The sequence below is a fragment of the Bos indicus x Bos taurus genome, chromosome 17 (genome assembly GCF_003369695.1).
Source record: "Bos indicus x Bos taurus breed Angus x Brahman F1 hybrid chromosome 17, Bos_hybrid_MaternalHap_v2.0, whole genome shotgun sequence".
NCBI lineage: Eukaryota > Metazoa > Chordata > Mammalia > Artiodactyla > Bovidae > Bos > Bos indicus x Bos taurus.
In genome coordinates this window covers 26,441,018-26,458,904 of record NC_040092.1, presented here as the reverse complement: position 1 = coordinate 26,458,904, position 17,887 = coordinate 26,441,018, and the positions used below count along the sequence as shown (strand labels likewise).

Here is a 17,887-nt window from a genome sequence, read left to right as displayed (position 1 = left end):
ATTGGAAGGGGGAGTCTTAACCACTGGACTGCCAGGGAAGTCTCCCTGAGGTTTTAAGTATAGAAATTGTGCTTAGTTTCCTGGGGCTACACACATTCCGTGGCTTGAAACAGCTCAGATTTATCCTCATTATTTCTGAAGGCAAGAAGTCCACCCTGGTTCCACTGGGATGAACCGTGGTGTCAGCAGGATCGCATGCGCTCCTGGGAGGCTCCCTGGAGACCCTGCCTCTCCTGCTCCCGAGCTGTGTCCCCGTCCTCTCCCCTCGGCCACCCCACCTTCTTCCAGGCCAGCAGCACAGCATCTTGCTTCACTGGGTCGCGTGGCCTTCTTCTGTAGCCACATCGTCCTCTGTTCTCCCTTACAAGTACACTTGAGATGATGTTGGGGGTCCACCTGGAGGATCCAGGATTGTCCGTCTCCCCATCTCAGGATCCTTTGTTTAGGTCACATCTGCACTTTCTTTTGCCATATAAGGTAACCATCAGAGGTCACAGGGGTTAGGGCCTGGACATTTTGGGGGAACAGTATTCATGCTGCCACCCTTGTTAAGAATCCATCTGGACAAATCTTTGTAATGAGTACATTACATTTTGAAGCAAGTGTTGAATACTTCAGATAATCAGAGGCAAAAAATAATGACTAAGAAGGCTGGGTCTTACCAGCTGTCCATGCCTCCCCACATGAGAATGTTATCGCTGGCCTGGCCTACCGAGTGAGTTCCCTTCTTGACTGCACAGAGAACTGGTGCTCAGAGCAGGTGCTTTTATAACAGCTGCCACTGTCTGTGCTAATACTGGGTCGTGATTATAAAACTTCTTATAGCCAACTAGGTTTTCCTGGGGATTGATGCTGCCTTATTTCCCTTTATTTTGAAACTTTTTAATTTTATATATTTTACTTTTTAAAATATTTTATTCTATATATATATATAGGAGTGTAGATGATTAACAATGTTGTGCTTGTTTTAGGTGGACAGCAAAGTGACTCAGCCATATACATACATAAATCATTTCTCTTTATTTTTTTTAAGTTGAGTGGGGAAAGGTTATTATTTCTTTATGTGGTACTTATTCACTTATTTCCCTCTTTTATCCTTCCCTCTTTAGGTAATGAAAAGCAAACCTGAATTTGCCACAGTGGTGATGACTTTTTCTCTCTCTCCTAGGTCGAGGAGATCAGAAACAGTATAGCGAAAATAGCTCAGTATGTCGAAGAAGTGAAGAAAAACCACAGCATCATTCTTTCTGCACCAAACCCAGAAGGAAGTAAGTCGTTGGTTTTAAAAAGAAGTCTGTCTGTCTGTCTGATCTGCCTGTCTTGCTGTCCATAACACAGCCTCAGCCCGGGAACTGTGAGCTTAAGCTGGAAGCCTGTAAAAAGTGCTGGAGGCTGGCAGTCCACCCTCTGCATTCTCATGTCTGGTCTGGGCAAGCCAAGGCCTCGGTGTGGTTTTTTTTTTACAGCTTCCATGGGATCTGCTCTTCAGCCTGGGTGAGGACAACTGATGCATGACAGCCATGAGAATACACGGACATGACTTCGCAGGACTCTGGGACCACATCAGTGATTGATGGGGTCTTCAGTTCAGTTCAGTCGCTCAGTCATGTCTGACTCTTTGCGACCGCATGAATCACAGCACGCCAGGCCTCCCTGTCCATCACCAACTCCCTGAGTTTACCCAAACTCATGTCCATCGAGTCATTGATGCCATCCAGCCATCTCATCCTCTGTTGTCCCCTTCTCCTCCTGCCCCCAATCCCTCCCAGCATCAGGGTCTTTTCCAATGAGTCAGCTCTTCACATGAGGTGGCCATAGTATTGGAGTTTCAGCTTCAGCATCAGTCCTTCTAATGAACACCCAGGACTGATCTTTAGAATGGACTGGTTGGATCTCCTTGCAGTCCAAGGGACTCTCAAGAGGCTTCTCCAACACCACAGTTCAAAAGCATCAATTCTTTGGTGCTCAGCTTTCTTCACAGTCCAACTCTCACATCCATACATGACCCCTGGAAAAACCATAGCCTTGACTAGACAGACCTTTGTTGACAAAGTAATGTCTCTGCTTTTGAATATGCTATCTAGGTTGGTCATAACTTTCCTTCCAAGGAGTAAGCATCTTTTAATTTCATGGCTGCAGTCACCATCTGCAGTGATTTTGGAGCCCAGAAAAATAAAGTCTGACATTGTTTCCACTGTTTCCCCATCTATTTCTCATGAAGTGATGGGACCAGGTGCCATGATCTTCATTTCCTGAATGTTGATCTTTAAGCCAACTTTTTCACTCTCCTCTTTCACTTTCATCAAGAGGCTTTTTAGTTCCTCTTCACTTTCTGCCATAAGGGTGGTGTCATCTGCATATCTGAGGTTATTGATATTTCTCCCGGCAATCTTGATTTCAGCTTGTGCTTCTTCCAGCCCAGTGTTTCTCATGATGTACTCTGCATAGAAGTTAAATAAGCAGGGTAACAATATACAGCCTTGATGTACTCATTTTCCTATTTGGAACCAGTCTGTTGTTCCATGTCCAGTTCTAACTGTTGCTTCCTGACCTGCATATAGGTTTCTCAAGAGGCAGGTCAGGTGGTCTGGTAGTCCCATCTCTTTCAGACTTTTCCACAGTTTATAGAGATCCACACAGTCAAAGGCTTTGGCATAGTCAATAAAGCGGAAATAGATGTTTTTCTGGAACTCTCTTGCTTTTTCGATGATCCAGCAGATGTTGGCAATTTGGTCTCTGGTTCCTCTGCCTTTTCTAAAAGGTTCACGTGTTGCTGAAGCCTTGCTTGGAGAATTTTGAGCATTACTTTACTAGCGTGTGAGATGAGTAGAGCCATGCTATGTTCACAGCTAAACAGTAGTGATAGAATTTTGTGTTTAGATGAAAGTTAACGAGAGGTTGATCTGGAAAACAATAGAGCAGGATGGGGCAGTTTTAAAGATGAAAACAGGTAGTTTTACGTCTTCAGCAAAGGCTTTTGTGTGGAGTGTACTGTTCTTAGTGTCTGTGGAGGGCAGCATGTGAACAAGTGATTTAAAATGAACTGAACATCACAGTGTTGGCAGTTTTAAGGAAGTATTTCCTTGAGCTGCAGTGATAAATTTTGAAAACTTTAAAAGGTAAATAGATCTGGATAGGCCAGAATACTGTTAATTGGAATCCATATGTCTTTTGGGGGAATAACTGATACCTTTACCATATTGAGTCTTTTAATCCTTGGAAATGGTTCATCCCTCTGCTTACATCTTCTTGCTTGCTCCCAGTGATGTATGTAGGGCTCTGTGTAGAGGTCTCACACACCTTTCATGGCAGTCGATGCTTTTGATCTTGATGTGAATGGTATCTGCTATAAATTTTGTTTTCTACTTGTTTCCATATATAGAAACACAGTAGGTTTTGTATGTTGAGCTTTTATCTCACTCTCTGGCCCAGTCAATTATTTTAAATAATTTCTCTGTGGATCCCTTTGGATTGTCTCTATAGCCAGTCATGTTATCTGTGAATAATGACAGTTGTCCCTCCGTTCTTAGGCTTTTTATTTTCAGTTGACTTTTTTTACTGACCTTCTATACAGCATTGAATGGAAGTGGTGATGGGAACATGTTATTCTCAGTCTCAGAGGAAAGTTGAAAGCAACTTTGTTAGAAGGTTATTTGATGTGGCCTCACTCTTAAAAAATAACTTGATTTTAAATTGAAAAAGAACTCTTTTACTCATTTTGAAGATTATGTGTGTCTTGTAAAATAATGCTTTGTATGTCTGCAGATGCCCTGTCTCATGATTTAGAAAAATGTTTCCCAGAAGCTTGACTCTCAGCAGCTGTTGTATTAAACGGGAGTTCTATGGCCGGATACATTTGGGGTCATCTTCACAGCATATCCCCACTTGGATGATTTCAGTGTACTTAGAGCAATAAAGGCCCTGAGAAGTCCTATGATGAAGAAACCTGCTTAACTTTGCTTAGTGAAGTATTTCACAAACACATTTGCCCACAGGACTTTTTATGTAACAGTTATTAACATATTGCTTAATTCTTGGTGAAGATTTGAATACGTGCTCGTATATTTTTTCTTTTGAGAAATTTACCTCCAAAAAACTTTGCTCCCCAGTAATAGTAGGCACAACAATTGTTTGAGTAAATTTAGAGCTCTAGTGCTTCACAGCCGTCCCTTTGGTCTCTGAAGAAAACTGTTGCTTTTAGTTTCACAACAGATGTGAACCAGAGCGTAGGAAGTAGTGTCTCACTGCTTCCTTAGTTGGTCTCTGTAAGATAGATGTAGTGGCTCCTGCCCCATGCTGCTGGGCTCTAGGGAGTGCCCCAGGTGCTGCAGAGGGCAGTGGGCTGCCGTCCCCTGCCCTTTGTCCGTGCAGGGGGAAGGGGAGGGTGCAAATCGGAGCTCTAGCTCCTCAGGGCCTTCGCTGCCCAGGCTCCTGGGTGGACATGCAGGAGTCCAGAGCATGTGGCCACCAGGTGGCGCTACCCGGCCCTGGCCCATTAGCTTCTGCTTCCGATGCAGAGTTGGCTGGGTGGCCAGGCCGTTTCATTAACCTCAGTAACAAGATCCCAGAGGAAGGTTTGCTACAAAGCTAACAGAGGGCACCTTTACTTGCACTTGTCTTTATTGACCTTACACTTATGTATTTTTTTTTTTTGAAAGAAGGTCATTGAAAATGTGTAAGTTTCAGGCTCTCCAAAATATGGATCCACCTGGCAGAACTCTGAAATAAATGTACAGGATTCAACTTTTGGTTCCTACTGGTGATAGGATTATGACTGACAGGACCATCAGAGAAGGGTGGGGATTTTCTTCATCAGTGACGGGGCTTGTGGTTCCTTTAATCGGGAGTCATAGTCCCTCTCCTCAGCCCATTTTAGGTGTGGACCTCCTAAACAGTCGCACCTGTTGCTGACACTTCATCTTTCCTTCTTTTCCAGCCCACTGTCTTCTGGGTTGGCCTCTCTCTGAGCAGTTGCGTCCTCATTGCATCCCATCTCTCATTCCCTGTCCTCCTCACCTCTTCTGCTGGAGTGGTGCCCTCAGTACGTGTTTCAGGCTCTTGAGAACTACGTGGCCATCACTGCTCACCCGCCTCAGTGTAGCAGCCTCTGCTCAGGCGAGCTGTGGGTTCGAACTCCAGTTGCACCATGAATTCACTGTTGGCCTTGGACAGATCACCGATCTTCCTATAAAATGCCAACTGCTGCTGTCCTTATGTTTCTTCGTCATCTCCTCGTTTCCATCCCATCCTTGCTTCTGTTTCAGAGTAAGAGGCATGTGTCTCCCTTTTAAGGGTAGACTGTGGTGTGTGACCTTGAACCCTCCTCTGGGTGTTTTTTCCTGCTTCTTGTCAGCCAGAAGGCTGTCCATTTTCCCCCCTTACAACCACACCTTCCCCACAGCCCTGCCTGACCCTCTAGTGGCTCTTTCTTTCTTGAAAGAGTGGTCTCTCCCCGCTCACCCCCCATCCTGCTGCGGGCCCCGCCCTGGCCCTTGTGCTCCCTCCTTAGCCTCTGACCCTGTTGGCCAGCTCCCCTCCCCCACCCCAGCCTCTTCATCTTTTAAAGTTCACCTGCTTTGTGTTACCAAAGCCAGTATGTGCTTGTTGTGCTCATTTTGGAAGAAAGCAGAAAGGAAGAGAAAAAAAAACACTCATAATTTTGTCCATTGGTGTGTATATATATATATATATATATATATGTATATTAATGTTTTGGTATATATTTTTCTAGCAAAAACATGTATTAAAAACAAATAATGTCTAAAAAGTGTAGAATTTGGGTCACACAGTGCTTGTTGTCTTACAGCATGCTCTTTTTGCTGATGAATGTACAGTTACAGGCCCACCTGCCTTTTTTTTTTGGCCATACCACCTGCAGGATTCCAGCTTCTTGGCCGGGATTTGAACCTGTGCCCCCTACATTGGGAGTGCGCAGTGTTAGTCACTGGACCGCCAGGCAAGTCCCTACAGCACCCTTTTCTTAATGGCTGCCTAGCAGTAGCATTTTCACTTTTGGTGTTTATGTGGGAGCAGTGTTTTGGGACCACACGCCTTGGGTGAGATGGCAGCCCTTCACTGTTGACAGGTGCCTCCCTCGCAGTGTGTGAGGGTCAGTGCAGGGATCTCGCGTTGCTATGCTGTCACAGTGGTCTATGACCTTAGACCTGCTGCTGTATTGAGCGGCAGGGACTGCTGAGCACTGGACAGGTGGCGGCTCGTTTATGCTTTGAATGGCCTTGGGAGGCGGGTGCTCTCCTCGGGTGTGTCTGGGAGCTGAGGATGTTGCGGATTGGGAGGATGGGCAGTTAGTGTGGTTTCAAGCACCCTGACCTGTAAGCCGGCTCTCCTGTCCCGCTGCTGTTCTGAAATGGGGCCACAGGCTCACCAAGCGTCCATTAGGGTTTCATGGTTACACCCCACTTGGCCTGGGCATCCTGACCCACCTGTGTGTCCCTGAGTACCTGGTAGCTTGTCTCCCGGGCCAGCAGTCCTGGAAACATTGTGCTGTGTCAAGGGACTCATCCCATGGAATGTTCTTTTCATTAGTATGGCTCTTGAGACCCATATAGTCCATAGAATTCTCTAAGCAAGAATACTGGAGTGGGTAGCCTTCCTCTTCTCCAGGGGATCCTCCCAACCCAGGGATCAAACCCAGGTCTCCCGCATTGCAGACGGATTCTTGATCAGCTGCGCCACAAGGGAAGCCCATTTTTAGTTTGAAACTTTTCAAATCTGTGTGCAAGTTGCAGTTTTGGTGCAGTGAAAACTCACATTTCTTTCACCTAGCTTCACCAGTTGTTACCATTTCACCACATTTGCTTTATCTGTGTGTGTGTGTGTGTGTATTTGTGTACATGTGAGTGCATATAAATACACATATTGCACATGTGTATACACATGTTATTTTTGCTGACTCATTTTAGAGTGAGTTGCGCACTTTGTGACCATCTACCCCTAATTACTCCAGCATTTAACTCCTAAGAATATTTTCTTATAAACAGACAGTATAATTATCTAGTGTAGAATATTTAATGTGGATGAAATGCTATCGAATCCACAGTCCACATTTTCAGTCAAGAATTGTTGAGTTGATATCCTTTAGCTGTTTTCCGCTCTTTCCAGGGTCCTTTCTAGACAGCAAGGCAATTAAAGCCCTGGACACAAATGCCTTTGGAATTGTCCTGTCTTGGTGGCACATTGAGCCTTTTCCCGCGTGAAAGGCCCCTCTCTGCTCTAGTGAAGCGCTGTGCCTTCCTGGCCATGGCCAGATATCAGCCAACGGAGCTCGACCAGTTTCTCTGATAGTGTGTGCATGATGGATATTTGCCCATCATTTTCTTTTTATCTTTCTGTATCCTTATATTTTAGATGTTTCTCTCATCTTTTGTATATAAAATAGAGTTGGGTTTTGTCTTCTTGGCCCCTTTGATCATTTTTTTTGTCTGTCATTAACTCTTGTAGTCTATTTGTTTACTGGGATTACTGATACATTGGGGCTAACATTCATGATCTTGTTTGCTTTATATTTTCCTTGCTTCTTCTGTTACTTTTTCTCTCTCTCCATGCTGTCTTTTGGATTGGTTTTTAAGAATCTTATCCTGCCTCCTTAGCTCTTTCCTATATTCTGTTTGCTGTTGTTTTATTTGTTGTCCTATAGATTGTGGTATGCATCCTTGACTTGTTGAAATCTAATATAAATTTATGTTTTTACTACTTTCAAGTAATAGGAGGACCTTAGGAGGAACCTTTAACTCTGTCCCTTCTTACTGCTATCATCATCATCATATATGTGTACTGTACTAGATAAAAATAATGTATATTTTTATTTTATACAATTAATGCGGATTTGGAGCTACGCACATATTTACCTGTACCAGTGCTCCTCATTATTCTGTATCTTTAAACTTTCATCAGAGATTTTTTTTTCTTTCTAAAAACTACTGTTCTTTCTTTTACTAGGGTTATGCCATTGTCTGAAATTGTCCTTACTTGATTTCGTTCTTCAAGGATATTTTCAGTGAGCATAGGAGTCTAGTTCGTAAATTGTTTTCTTTCACCACTTTGAAAATTTGAAAATAAATTTTCAATGTCTTTTTTTTTGTCAGCTATCTAATTATAGCTTATAAGAGATTTGATTTTTAGCCTTAGGATTTATCAATGCTGTGTTCATGTTTCCAGATATGGTTTTCTTTTTATTTATACTGTTTTTATAAGGCTTCTTGGATCTGTGGGTTGACATTTTCTGGCGGTTTTGGAAAAATATTGGCTATTTTCTCTTCATAAGTCATCTTTCCTCCCCTTTCTGTCATTTCTTATTTTGAGATTTGAATTATATGAGTTTTAGACCTTTTCACTGTATCTTTTATGCCGCTTGCCCTCTGTTCTCATCATTTTGTCTTGTGTTTTATTTTGAAATCTTTCTGATTTGTCTCCTGACCTCTCTTTAGTGATTACTTTTCAGATCAGGGAATCTCTCTTAACTCATGGAGAGTTATTTTTGGTTAAAATATTTTTCAGTCCTAGAATTTCTCTGGGCTCCTTCTTCTCCTGTCCTGTTTTCCTGACAAAACCCTCAACCTTGTTTTTACCTCTTTGAACATGCTTATTTGAAGGTCTGTGTCTCATAACTCTGTTTAGACAGCTCTGTTGTTTTCCTGGGGTTTATTTTCTCGGTCTTGCTAGTTGTTTTTGGTTGAGCCCTGGGCTTTGTATCTGAAGGCTCGGGGCCACAGTGTGAGTACTAGGATAGTTTTTTTTTTTTTTTTGAGAGATGATTTTTGAACATTTCTGATGGACAGCTGGGGGCGCCAGCATTCTGGACCTGGCTCCCCTTTGTCCCGGGGCGTGGCCTTGTATCAGCTCAGCGTTTTCTCAGCTGCTCAAAGCCTTGGCTGCCTCAGTGTCAAGCCGCTCCATTCACTGGGCTCACATCTCTGGGTTTCCTTCTTTTGAATCTTCTTCTTTTTCTGCTTTTGTAGGTTTATGATGCCTTTAAGCAGATTTTTAAAAAATGTTTTGTCCAACTCTTCTGATTGTTCTCAGCAGGAGAACTGATTGGAATGACCTAGTCCACTGGATAAGGATGTTTCCCATCTTTGCCTTCTTTTCTGTGTATTGAAATCCTGCCTTTATCAAGTATAACCTCATGGCCTGCTTCTGTAGCTTGAAGGGCTAAGTACAGTTATGCCTCTTTTATTTCTCTAATTAATGCTTGAGCCCCTGCATGCCTGTGTTGGCAGGAAGGTCCAGTGATTCCGTCCTGAATGCCCCCCCCCAACCCAGGGGCTTTCCTTTCTAGAGAGGTGAGCCATGCTTTGGAATGCTTGCTCCCCTGACTCTGTGTCCTCAGCAGGGCAGACCCTCCTGCTCACGCACTCTTCCTCTTGGACACCTTCCTCGACGTTTCTTCCCCACATGCAGTGGTGGGGCCTCTGGGGTTGTTCCCCCAGTGCAGGAATCCACACTCCCGCCTGGAGCCTGCTTTGATTAGGATAGCAGGAAAGAAAGCAGACACGTGGCAGGCTCCCCCTCCCCACAAGAATATGGTTACATTTCTGCTTTCTTTTTTCAGGTCTGGATGTTAGCAGTGGATTCAGGGCACTGTTTCATCAGTTGATTGGTATAAACCAGCTGTCCTCAAACTTGGGTGTGCACCAGCATCACCTGGGGGGCTTCAGTCACATTCCTGTGCCCATCCAGTGACGGGTCCTATGGGGAGGTCAGGGATGGGGCCCAGGAACTTGCATTTCTGCTAAACACTCACCTGATACTGAAGCTGCTGGTCCAGGACTCACCCTCTGAGAACCACTGGTGCGATCAACAGTTTCTCTAAAGAAAAACCCAACAAACTTGAATATTTACCAAGAATATTGTCCGTTTACATTTGTTGGACATTATTGATGTTGGATATTGTAACTCACATGTCTTTTTTATTTCTAATTTATAGAAATAAAGGAAGAGCTTGAAGATCTGAACAAAGAAATCAAGAAAACTGCTAATAAAATACGGACTAAGTTGAAGTGTGAGTTAAAGCTTTAATTACATATAATCATTGATGGTAGGAATGTGGGTATTATTATTTTCTTCTTTATAAGTTTTTATTCTTTTACATTTTCAAAGTTAAGATTGTGACCACTGTAAAATAAATCGTTTGTATGTACTTGGAATAGTGACCCTTGCTTAAGTTCCTCACTATTATAGAATTATTAAGCTACCAGCTGTAAGGATCACACATGAGGAGCTAGAGCCAAAGGCTATTAATGCTTAGATTTTGGAGTGAGGTTCCACAGGAGTGAGCACTTGCTTATAAACTGTTTATCTCTTATATTGTTATGACACTTGGGGCTAAATTGTAGATACTTGAGAAGGTAAGTAGCCTTCAACATGAATTGCCAGGTTCTTCTTGAATGGTCAGGTAGCTGGTGAGGTCCTGTGAGCCTTTCCTACAGTTCGGCTCAGCTGATAATGCCCACGGCCTCCCTGCGGGACTTAAACAGATGTGGTGGTTCTTGATGTGGTAGAAAGACACAGTGTGTTTAATTTTTACAAAATAACATACAAATCAAGAACATATCTGAAGATCAAAGGGAACCTTTATTATGGAAAATTTCAGACATACATGGAGGGAAGGGGTTACCACCTCAAGCCTAGGGTCCACACTCATCAGCTCTGCAGGTCTCAGTGGCCCCCACCCCACCCCACTGGTTTCACAGTCAATGGCAGATATCTAGGACTTCATCAGCATATAGTTTTCAGTGTGTATTTCTAAAACAAGGATCCCCTCCCCCAAACACAACTACAATGCTCTTATATATATATCTAAGTCACCTTAGTTGTTATTATTTATTACAAACTATCTAGTCAGAATTCACACTTCCCCAGTGATCTTTTAATTTTTCTTCAACAGTTTATTTAAATTGGCTTTCTTGTTTGGACCAGACTTGGTTTGACTTCCCTGGTGCCTCAGACGGTAAAGCGTCTGTCTACAATGCAGGAGACCTGGGTTCGATCCCTGGGTTGGGAAGATCCCCTGGAGAAGGAAATGGCTATCCACTCCAGTAATCTAGCCTGGAAAATCCCATGGACGGAGGAGCCTGGTAGGATACAGTCCATGGGGTCACAAAGAGTTGGACACGACTGAGCGACTCCACTTTCTTGTTTGGACCATACACTATGACTGGTGGTTATGTCACTTAAGGTTTTTTTTTCAGGTCAGGTTCTTCCATCTTTCCCCACCCCCAGCATGTTTCCCTCTTGGTTGGAGAAACCAGGACATTAGTTCATCAGAAGTTGCCCTGTTGCAGAGTTTCACTGATTTTACCCCTTTAATTTCACTCAACAGGTTCCACTATGCTCTCTATTTCTTGTGGATGGACAGTTAAGTTCTCCAAACTGAATCAAATTCAGGTTATCTGCTTTGAAATGTGAAGCTGTAACATCTGGTTTTATTTTGTGACATTATCAACAACTGATGCTTACCAAAACTCACACATTTATTAGGAGTTGAAAAGATAAAATACGTTTGAGTTTAGGCTTGAAAACCTTTCATTTTTTTTTTAAGATTAAAATGTAACTTCTTCCTCTTTGCTTCTAGCTATTGAACAGAGTTTTGATCAGGATGAGGGTGGAAACCGAACTTCTGTGGAGCTTCGGATACGAAGAACCCAGGTTTGATGATCAGCCTTTTCTAGTGTGAAGCAATGTTGAAGACTAAGAAGTCTTTTTACTTCCTTCTTGAAAATTCAGAATAATTACATCCTTACTGTCACATTAATGCTCACAGCGTTTCTGCATAAAGACAGTATTTATAGATTCCCTTTCTAGATGATGAAGAAAAAAAGTCTCTTCAGCCCATCAGCAGAAATCTCTTCTGAAGAGCAGAGAATTATCTGAGTCATTTTAGTGTTCATGATGAACTCCTCATCTTTTAGAGGCTGATGCTACAGCAAAGTGGAATTTAGTCCACTTATCTCTACTTGACAAATGAAGATTATGGATTCAGACTATGGGGACACCTTGCTTGAGTGCCAGCCTGACCCCAGTCAGCCTGACCCCAGGCGCTAATTGACTTCTCGCAGTGATGGTTTTCATCCCTTCTGTAGAGTGGGGGACAGTAACAGTACAGGAGGGTTACTGTGAAAATCAAGTAAGACAAAGCATGTGAAGTTCTTAGCATAGATTCTGTTATACAGTGCACAGTAAGCTGCTATTATTCTTATTTCCCATTTGAAGGAGTAAGCGCGTTAGTTTGAATTTATAGAATGTAATGTTTTTATATGTGAGTGAAAAGCCTTCTCTTTTAGTAGAAGAAATGACCATTATATATTGGTCTATTTTTTTTCTATGGTAACAGCATTCAGTGCTATCTCGAAAGTTTGTGGAAGTCATGACAGAATATAACGAAGCACAGACTCTGTTTCGGGAGCGAAGCAAAGGCCGTATACAGCGTCAGCTAGAAATAAGTGAGTCAGTGAGCATGCTGTTTTTGTTAAAAACGTGTTTTTTCCCCTTAAAGTCTGACATGAAAGTATGTACCATCAAAAAAGTAATTTCATCCCTGTTTTTATCAGTATTGTAAAGTGTAAAGCCCTTTCATAGCTTCCCTTTCATTGAATCAATCAACCTATTACTTACTTACATCCTTCAGATTCTGAGTGAGTGGACTTTAAATTACTTTCTGATGACCGTTACCTGTAAAGTGATGATCGGATCTGGAAAGCTTCCAGCCGTCCTCATGTAATTTTTGTGCCCGTACCACTTCCTGCCCCATCTCAGGGCACAGTCTCCATGGTTCTCATGATTCCGAATGTCTGGTGAGCAGACACTTCCTGCCCTTTTGCTCCAGACTTTCTTCCTAGGATGTTTGTCTATGCAGCCTTGGAGGATGGAACTCAGGTCTTCCTCTGGGCAGAAGGCTGTTTGCTTGCTGAACAAAGGTCAGGCAGGCTTGCTTACTCCCCGCTGTGAAAGATCAGGGTCCCTCAGCTGCGACACAAGCCTCGGGTGGGTGCACTGTCCACCAGGACTGCTCTGCATCTCACGTGGGCTTGGAGAGAAGGGAGCAGCTGTGAACTTGAACCTCATTCAGTGACATTTTGACTTTGTTGACATGTAATTGACATACCATGTAAACAGGTGCTCAAAGTGTGTAGTCCGGTAGTCTTTAGTATGTACATTAGCACAATCAATTTCAGACCATTTTAATCCCTCCAAAAGGGAACTCGGCACCCGTTGTCAGGTACGTCCATCCCCAGAGCCCTAGGCACCCACCAGTTTACTCTTCTGTCTATGAATTTGCCCATCTGGGCATCCATATGAATGGAGTCATACAATATATGGTCTCTTGTGACTGGCCCTTTCACTTGGCACAGGGTTTTCAAGGTTCAGCCATACTGCAGCAAACATCAGTATTACATCTCTTTTTATGGTTGGATCAGGTTCCGTTGTGTGGATGGACCACATTAACATGTTTATACATCATCAGGTGATGGACATTTGGGTGGTTTCTACTTTTGATAATTATGAATAATATTGCTGTGAATGTTCACATTAAATTATATTTTAATTATTATGATGTTTATTCATTTAATTTTGTCTTTGTGGCACAGAGTGTGAAAATAGGAATTATCAATTGGGTTTTTCCAAAATCCTGTGAACTTGTTCATATGAAGCATTAATACATTTAACTCAAGAAAATATATTAATAACCAAAATACAGAAAGTATTAGAGCCTCTGATTCCAGTTATACAATCTTTATTATTCCAGTTAACATATGCTAAGTCTAGCTTACCCTCCTTTCCTATAAGCCAGTTAAACTTTTAGGAAAACTGATATGCAAAAAATTTGTATCTATCAATTTTCTTTTTATAGTTGTTTCTCATCCATACTAAACTTGGATGTTTATTAGTCATTCCAGTTACAAAGTTTTTCATGAATGTTTTCCAGTTCTTCCTACTTCTAAAGGGCTTATGTTAATTTCTCTCATCATTAACACTTGCCAAAAAAATATATTGGAAAAGTTAGAAAAACACTGGTTAAAATGTTAGCAACTCAGATTTTACCTGCTAACTTATGGATGCAAAGGTAATTTAAAAATACTGCTGCATACTGAGTGGAGTTTTCCCTTGTTGATATTTTAGCTGGAAAAACTACCACCGATGATGAGCTGGAAGAGATGCTGGAAAGTGGGAATCCCTCCATCTTCACGTCAGATGTGAGTGCCGGGCGGCTGTGTGGCCTGTGTGTTTGTATTTATACAGATTTTTTTTCTTTAACCTCTAGAAAGATCTTAAGTTCATCAGTATTTCTCCTCTGTTTTTGTTTTTCAAAGATTATATCAGATTCACAAATTACTAGACAGGCTCTCAATGAAATTGAGTCCCGTCATAAAGACATCATGAAGCTGGAGACAAGCATCCGTGAGCTACATGAGATGTTCATGGACATGGCCATGTTCGTCGAGACTCAGGTAATCACATGCATCTTTGCTTCTCTGAAACAGAGCTATGGTTTGTAAAATCTGATATTTGACTCCAATCTATTGGGAAAGCCATTATTCTGGATCCAGTCTTGTAATTCAAAAACTGATTATACCGTTACTGCCATGTAAGGCTCAAATGCTCGAAGCACCTTAAATCTTCAACAGTAGAGGACTGATTTAAGATATGGTGTGTCCATAGGATAAGCAACCATAAGTAGACAACCATAGGTAGACAACATAAACTTTGTTCATGGAAGATTTTGAATGAAATGTGTAAATGTACGTGTTGGAATTTAAGTTGACATGAGGGCAATATTAAACCTTATATGTATATGTGTATGTGTGTATATATATATATGGGGCTTCCCTGTTGGCTCAGATGGTAAACAGTCTGCCTGCAATGCAGGAGACTCCGATTTGCTCCCTGGGTCAGGAAGATCTCCAGGAGAAGAGAATGGCTACCCACTCCAGTATTCTTGCCTGGAGAATTCCATGAACAGAGGAGCCTGCAGAGGTGGGCTGCAGTCCATGGGGTTGCAAAGAGTCAGACATGACTGAGCAGCTTAACACTTCATGTCACTTCATATGTGTATATACACTTCTATGTATAAATGTAAATATATATGGAGCATACACCCTTATACTCCTGTATATAGTGTGTGTGGCATAAAGTCAGCTACATGAAACAGTACTCACAGAAGGAAAGAAATATTCCAAGCAGTATAGCAACAGTGGGACTATGGGAATTTTCGTTTTCTTCTCTAAAATATATTTTCAAGTTTTCTACAAGGAGCAGATATTAGAGTAACAATTTGGAGAAATATATAAAAGAATAAGCACCAGAGGGGACAGACTGTGACATAAATAGAAGCTTATACTTACTACAGTGTTCAGTACCACAAGCAGAAGGGGGCAGGTATGAGGAGACCCTTATGAGGGACTGCAGAAGTTAATGCAGTTTTTTAAGAAGATAAAATTTACTCAAGAGGGAGGGGATACACACACACACACGCATATATATAAAATTATGACTGATTATCGCATTGTTGTACGGCAGAAACCAAAGCATCATTGTTAAGCAGTTTTCCTCCAATTAAAAACAGAAAAAAAGAACACACACATACACAAAAAAAGAACATAAAATTCAGTGTAAAATAAAGCCAGTGGTTCCAGTTAGGTGTGTGGGGGTGCTTGCCCCCCCTCTTGTGATGGTGAATAATGTCCTCTGAGACTTTTCAAGTGTGTGAGGTTCACACTTGGTCACTCATGGGTCAATGGGCCATTGAGTCCAGCTGATTGCCCTGTGAAGGCAAAGCCTTCGTACCAGAGCATCTTGGGATTCACATCACAGTCATGTCCTCCCTCCCATGGAGGTTGCATTCAGGATCTGTTGTGGCAGGAGTGGTCCTCTGATGGGCCTGTTTGCTGGTTTCCTGGGTTATGTAAGGAGCACTGGGAAGTCCATCTGGGTACCAGATTCATCCTCCATATCGCCAGCAGCCTTTGGAAGATTTAGCTTGAGGAACTTTGCCATAAAAATGTGTGCGGAGCTGAGGTGCTGTGAATTTGCAGATGGGGTGGGGATGGGGCAGGTTCCCTCCTTTCTGATTTGGGGGCGCCCGTTGCCACTCACGGTCCCGAAAAGGAGAACTGGTAGTCTGGCTACTGCCAGCTTTTGTTTTCATGAAGGAGACCAGTGAGACAGTTAGACCAATCTGAGTATTTTTGTCACTACTGCTACTGCTGCTACTGCTAAGTCACTTCAGTCGTGTGCGACTCTGTGCGACCCCATAGACGGAAGCCTACCAGGCTCCCGTCCCTGGGATTCTCCAGGCAAGAACACTGGAGTGGGTTGCCATTTCCTTCTCCAATGCATGAAAGTGAAAAGTGAAAGTGAAGTCGCTCAGTCGTGTCTGACTCTTCACGACCCCAGGGACTGCAGCCTACCAGGCTCCTCCATCCATGGGATTTTCCAGACAAGAGTACTGGAGTGGGGTGCCATTGCCTTCTCCCTCAGTGTCTGCTGCTGCTAAGTCGCTTCAGTCGTGTCTGACTCTGTGCGACCCCTGAGACAGCAGCCCACCAGGCTCCCCCGTCCCTGGGATTCTTCAGGCAAGAACACTGGAGTGGGTTGCCATTTCCTTCTCCAATGCATGAAAGTGAAAAGTGAAAGTGAAGTCGCTCAGTCTAAAATCTAAAGATTTTAGAGTACCTTGGACTTTTAGGATTGTTCTATGCCAGATGTGTTAATCTCTACTAGAAAAATCGATATGTCAATGTATTCTTAGCTTCGTTGCATTGTTTCCTTTCAGAAGTCTGTTAGTATTGCATTGTATTGACTCATCTAATTCAAAATATGTTTAGTTGAAACTGGCTAGTATGTTGAAATGTGTGAATGAGTAAGTTAACTCTGCGTCACTTTCCAATGCTTTACTATTCACTGCTGCAGATTATGTCTGCTGGTGGACAGAAAACCAGGTAATGTGCTTTTCTCCCCTGATGCTTCAATGGGTTCACCTCTCTTTACATTTTTTTGCTCATTAATCTAGTCAATTTAATGGGAGACGTAAGCTATTCCTAGTTTACTGGTATTTTAAAGAAATGACAAATATTGTCTACCCATTAGAAAAGAGGTCACTCTTGGGATGTCGTATGTTTGTGCGTAATAGTAAGTGTTAGCTTAGCCTAAAGCCAGCTGCCTCTCACTCACTGTGCCCATTTTAAGAGAGTGTTCCTATATTAAAGCACATCTCAAAGCCTACTTGATATGCCTTTAATTGTCAGCATTGTTGCCCATCCCTTTTAGTTCTTTTTGTAATGTAAGTTGGAATTTGATTACTTTTCATATTGGCACATTTATAATGGTCTCATCTTTTTGTAAATGTGAAAAATACTTCAGTGTCCATTCCATGCACATTACGTTCCTGTGGAAACTTTACTGCTGCTCTGTGACTGTCTTAAGAGGCACAGTTAAGTCATTTGAAAGTGTCCTCTAAGTTTGAAACTTTTCGTTTTAAGGGTGAAATGATCAACAACATAGAAAAAAATGTTATGAATGCCGCAGACTATGTAGAACATGCAAAAGAAGAAACGAAGAAAGCTATTAAATATCAAAGCAAAGCAAGAAGGGTGAGTTTGGTCTTTCAGAGTTGAAGTACATTTTCCTCTGGATTTGGTTTCGCGTGGTCATACACTGATGCAAGCCTACTTTAAATGTATTCCGGGAAATAAAAACGTCTTACATTAATCTTGCATTTGAAAACTGAAGTAATTCTTTTTGCTGAAACGTTTGAAGTGTATCAGATAAGTTATGTTGACGGTGAACCCTGTCAGTTCTAAGTAATGATAACCCTTATTTAGGGTTGCCAAAGTTGGCCCCACCTCCCTTTCCTTGGTTGAATGGGTTT

General features: G+C 42.3%; 1 protein-coding gene across 4 annotated transcripts in view; it reads left to right on the top strand.

Moving 5' to 3' along the window:
• STX2 (syntaxin 2) overlaps nt 1-17,887 on the top strand; it is a 66,352-nt gene that overhangs the window by 16,196 nt on the left and 32,269 nt on the right. For 3 of the 4 annotated variants that reach the window (XM_027567061.1, XM_027567063.1, XM_027567062.1), the window contains exons 3-9: nt 1,169-1,268; nt 9,947-10,021; nt 11,594-11,667; nt 12,353-12,461; nt 14,140-14,213; nt 14,331-14,468; nt 17,499-17,609. In XM_027567061.1, coding sequence (XP_027422862.1) covers nt 1,169-1,268; nt 9,947-10,021; nt 11,594-11,667; nt 12,353-12,461; nt 14,140-14,213; nt 14,331-14,468; nt 17,499-17,609 — 681 coding nt within the window. Of the gene's footprint in view, nt 1-1,168; nt 1,269-9,946; nt 10,022-11,593; nt 11,668-12,352; nt 12,462-14,139; nt 14,214-14,330; nt 14,469-16,929; nt 16,959-17,498; nt 17,610-17,887 lie in introns of those variants that run through there. The other variant, XM_027567064.1, reaches the window with a different exon arrangement.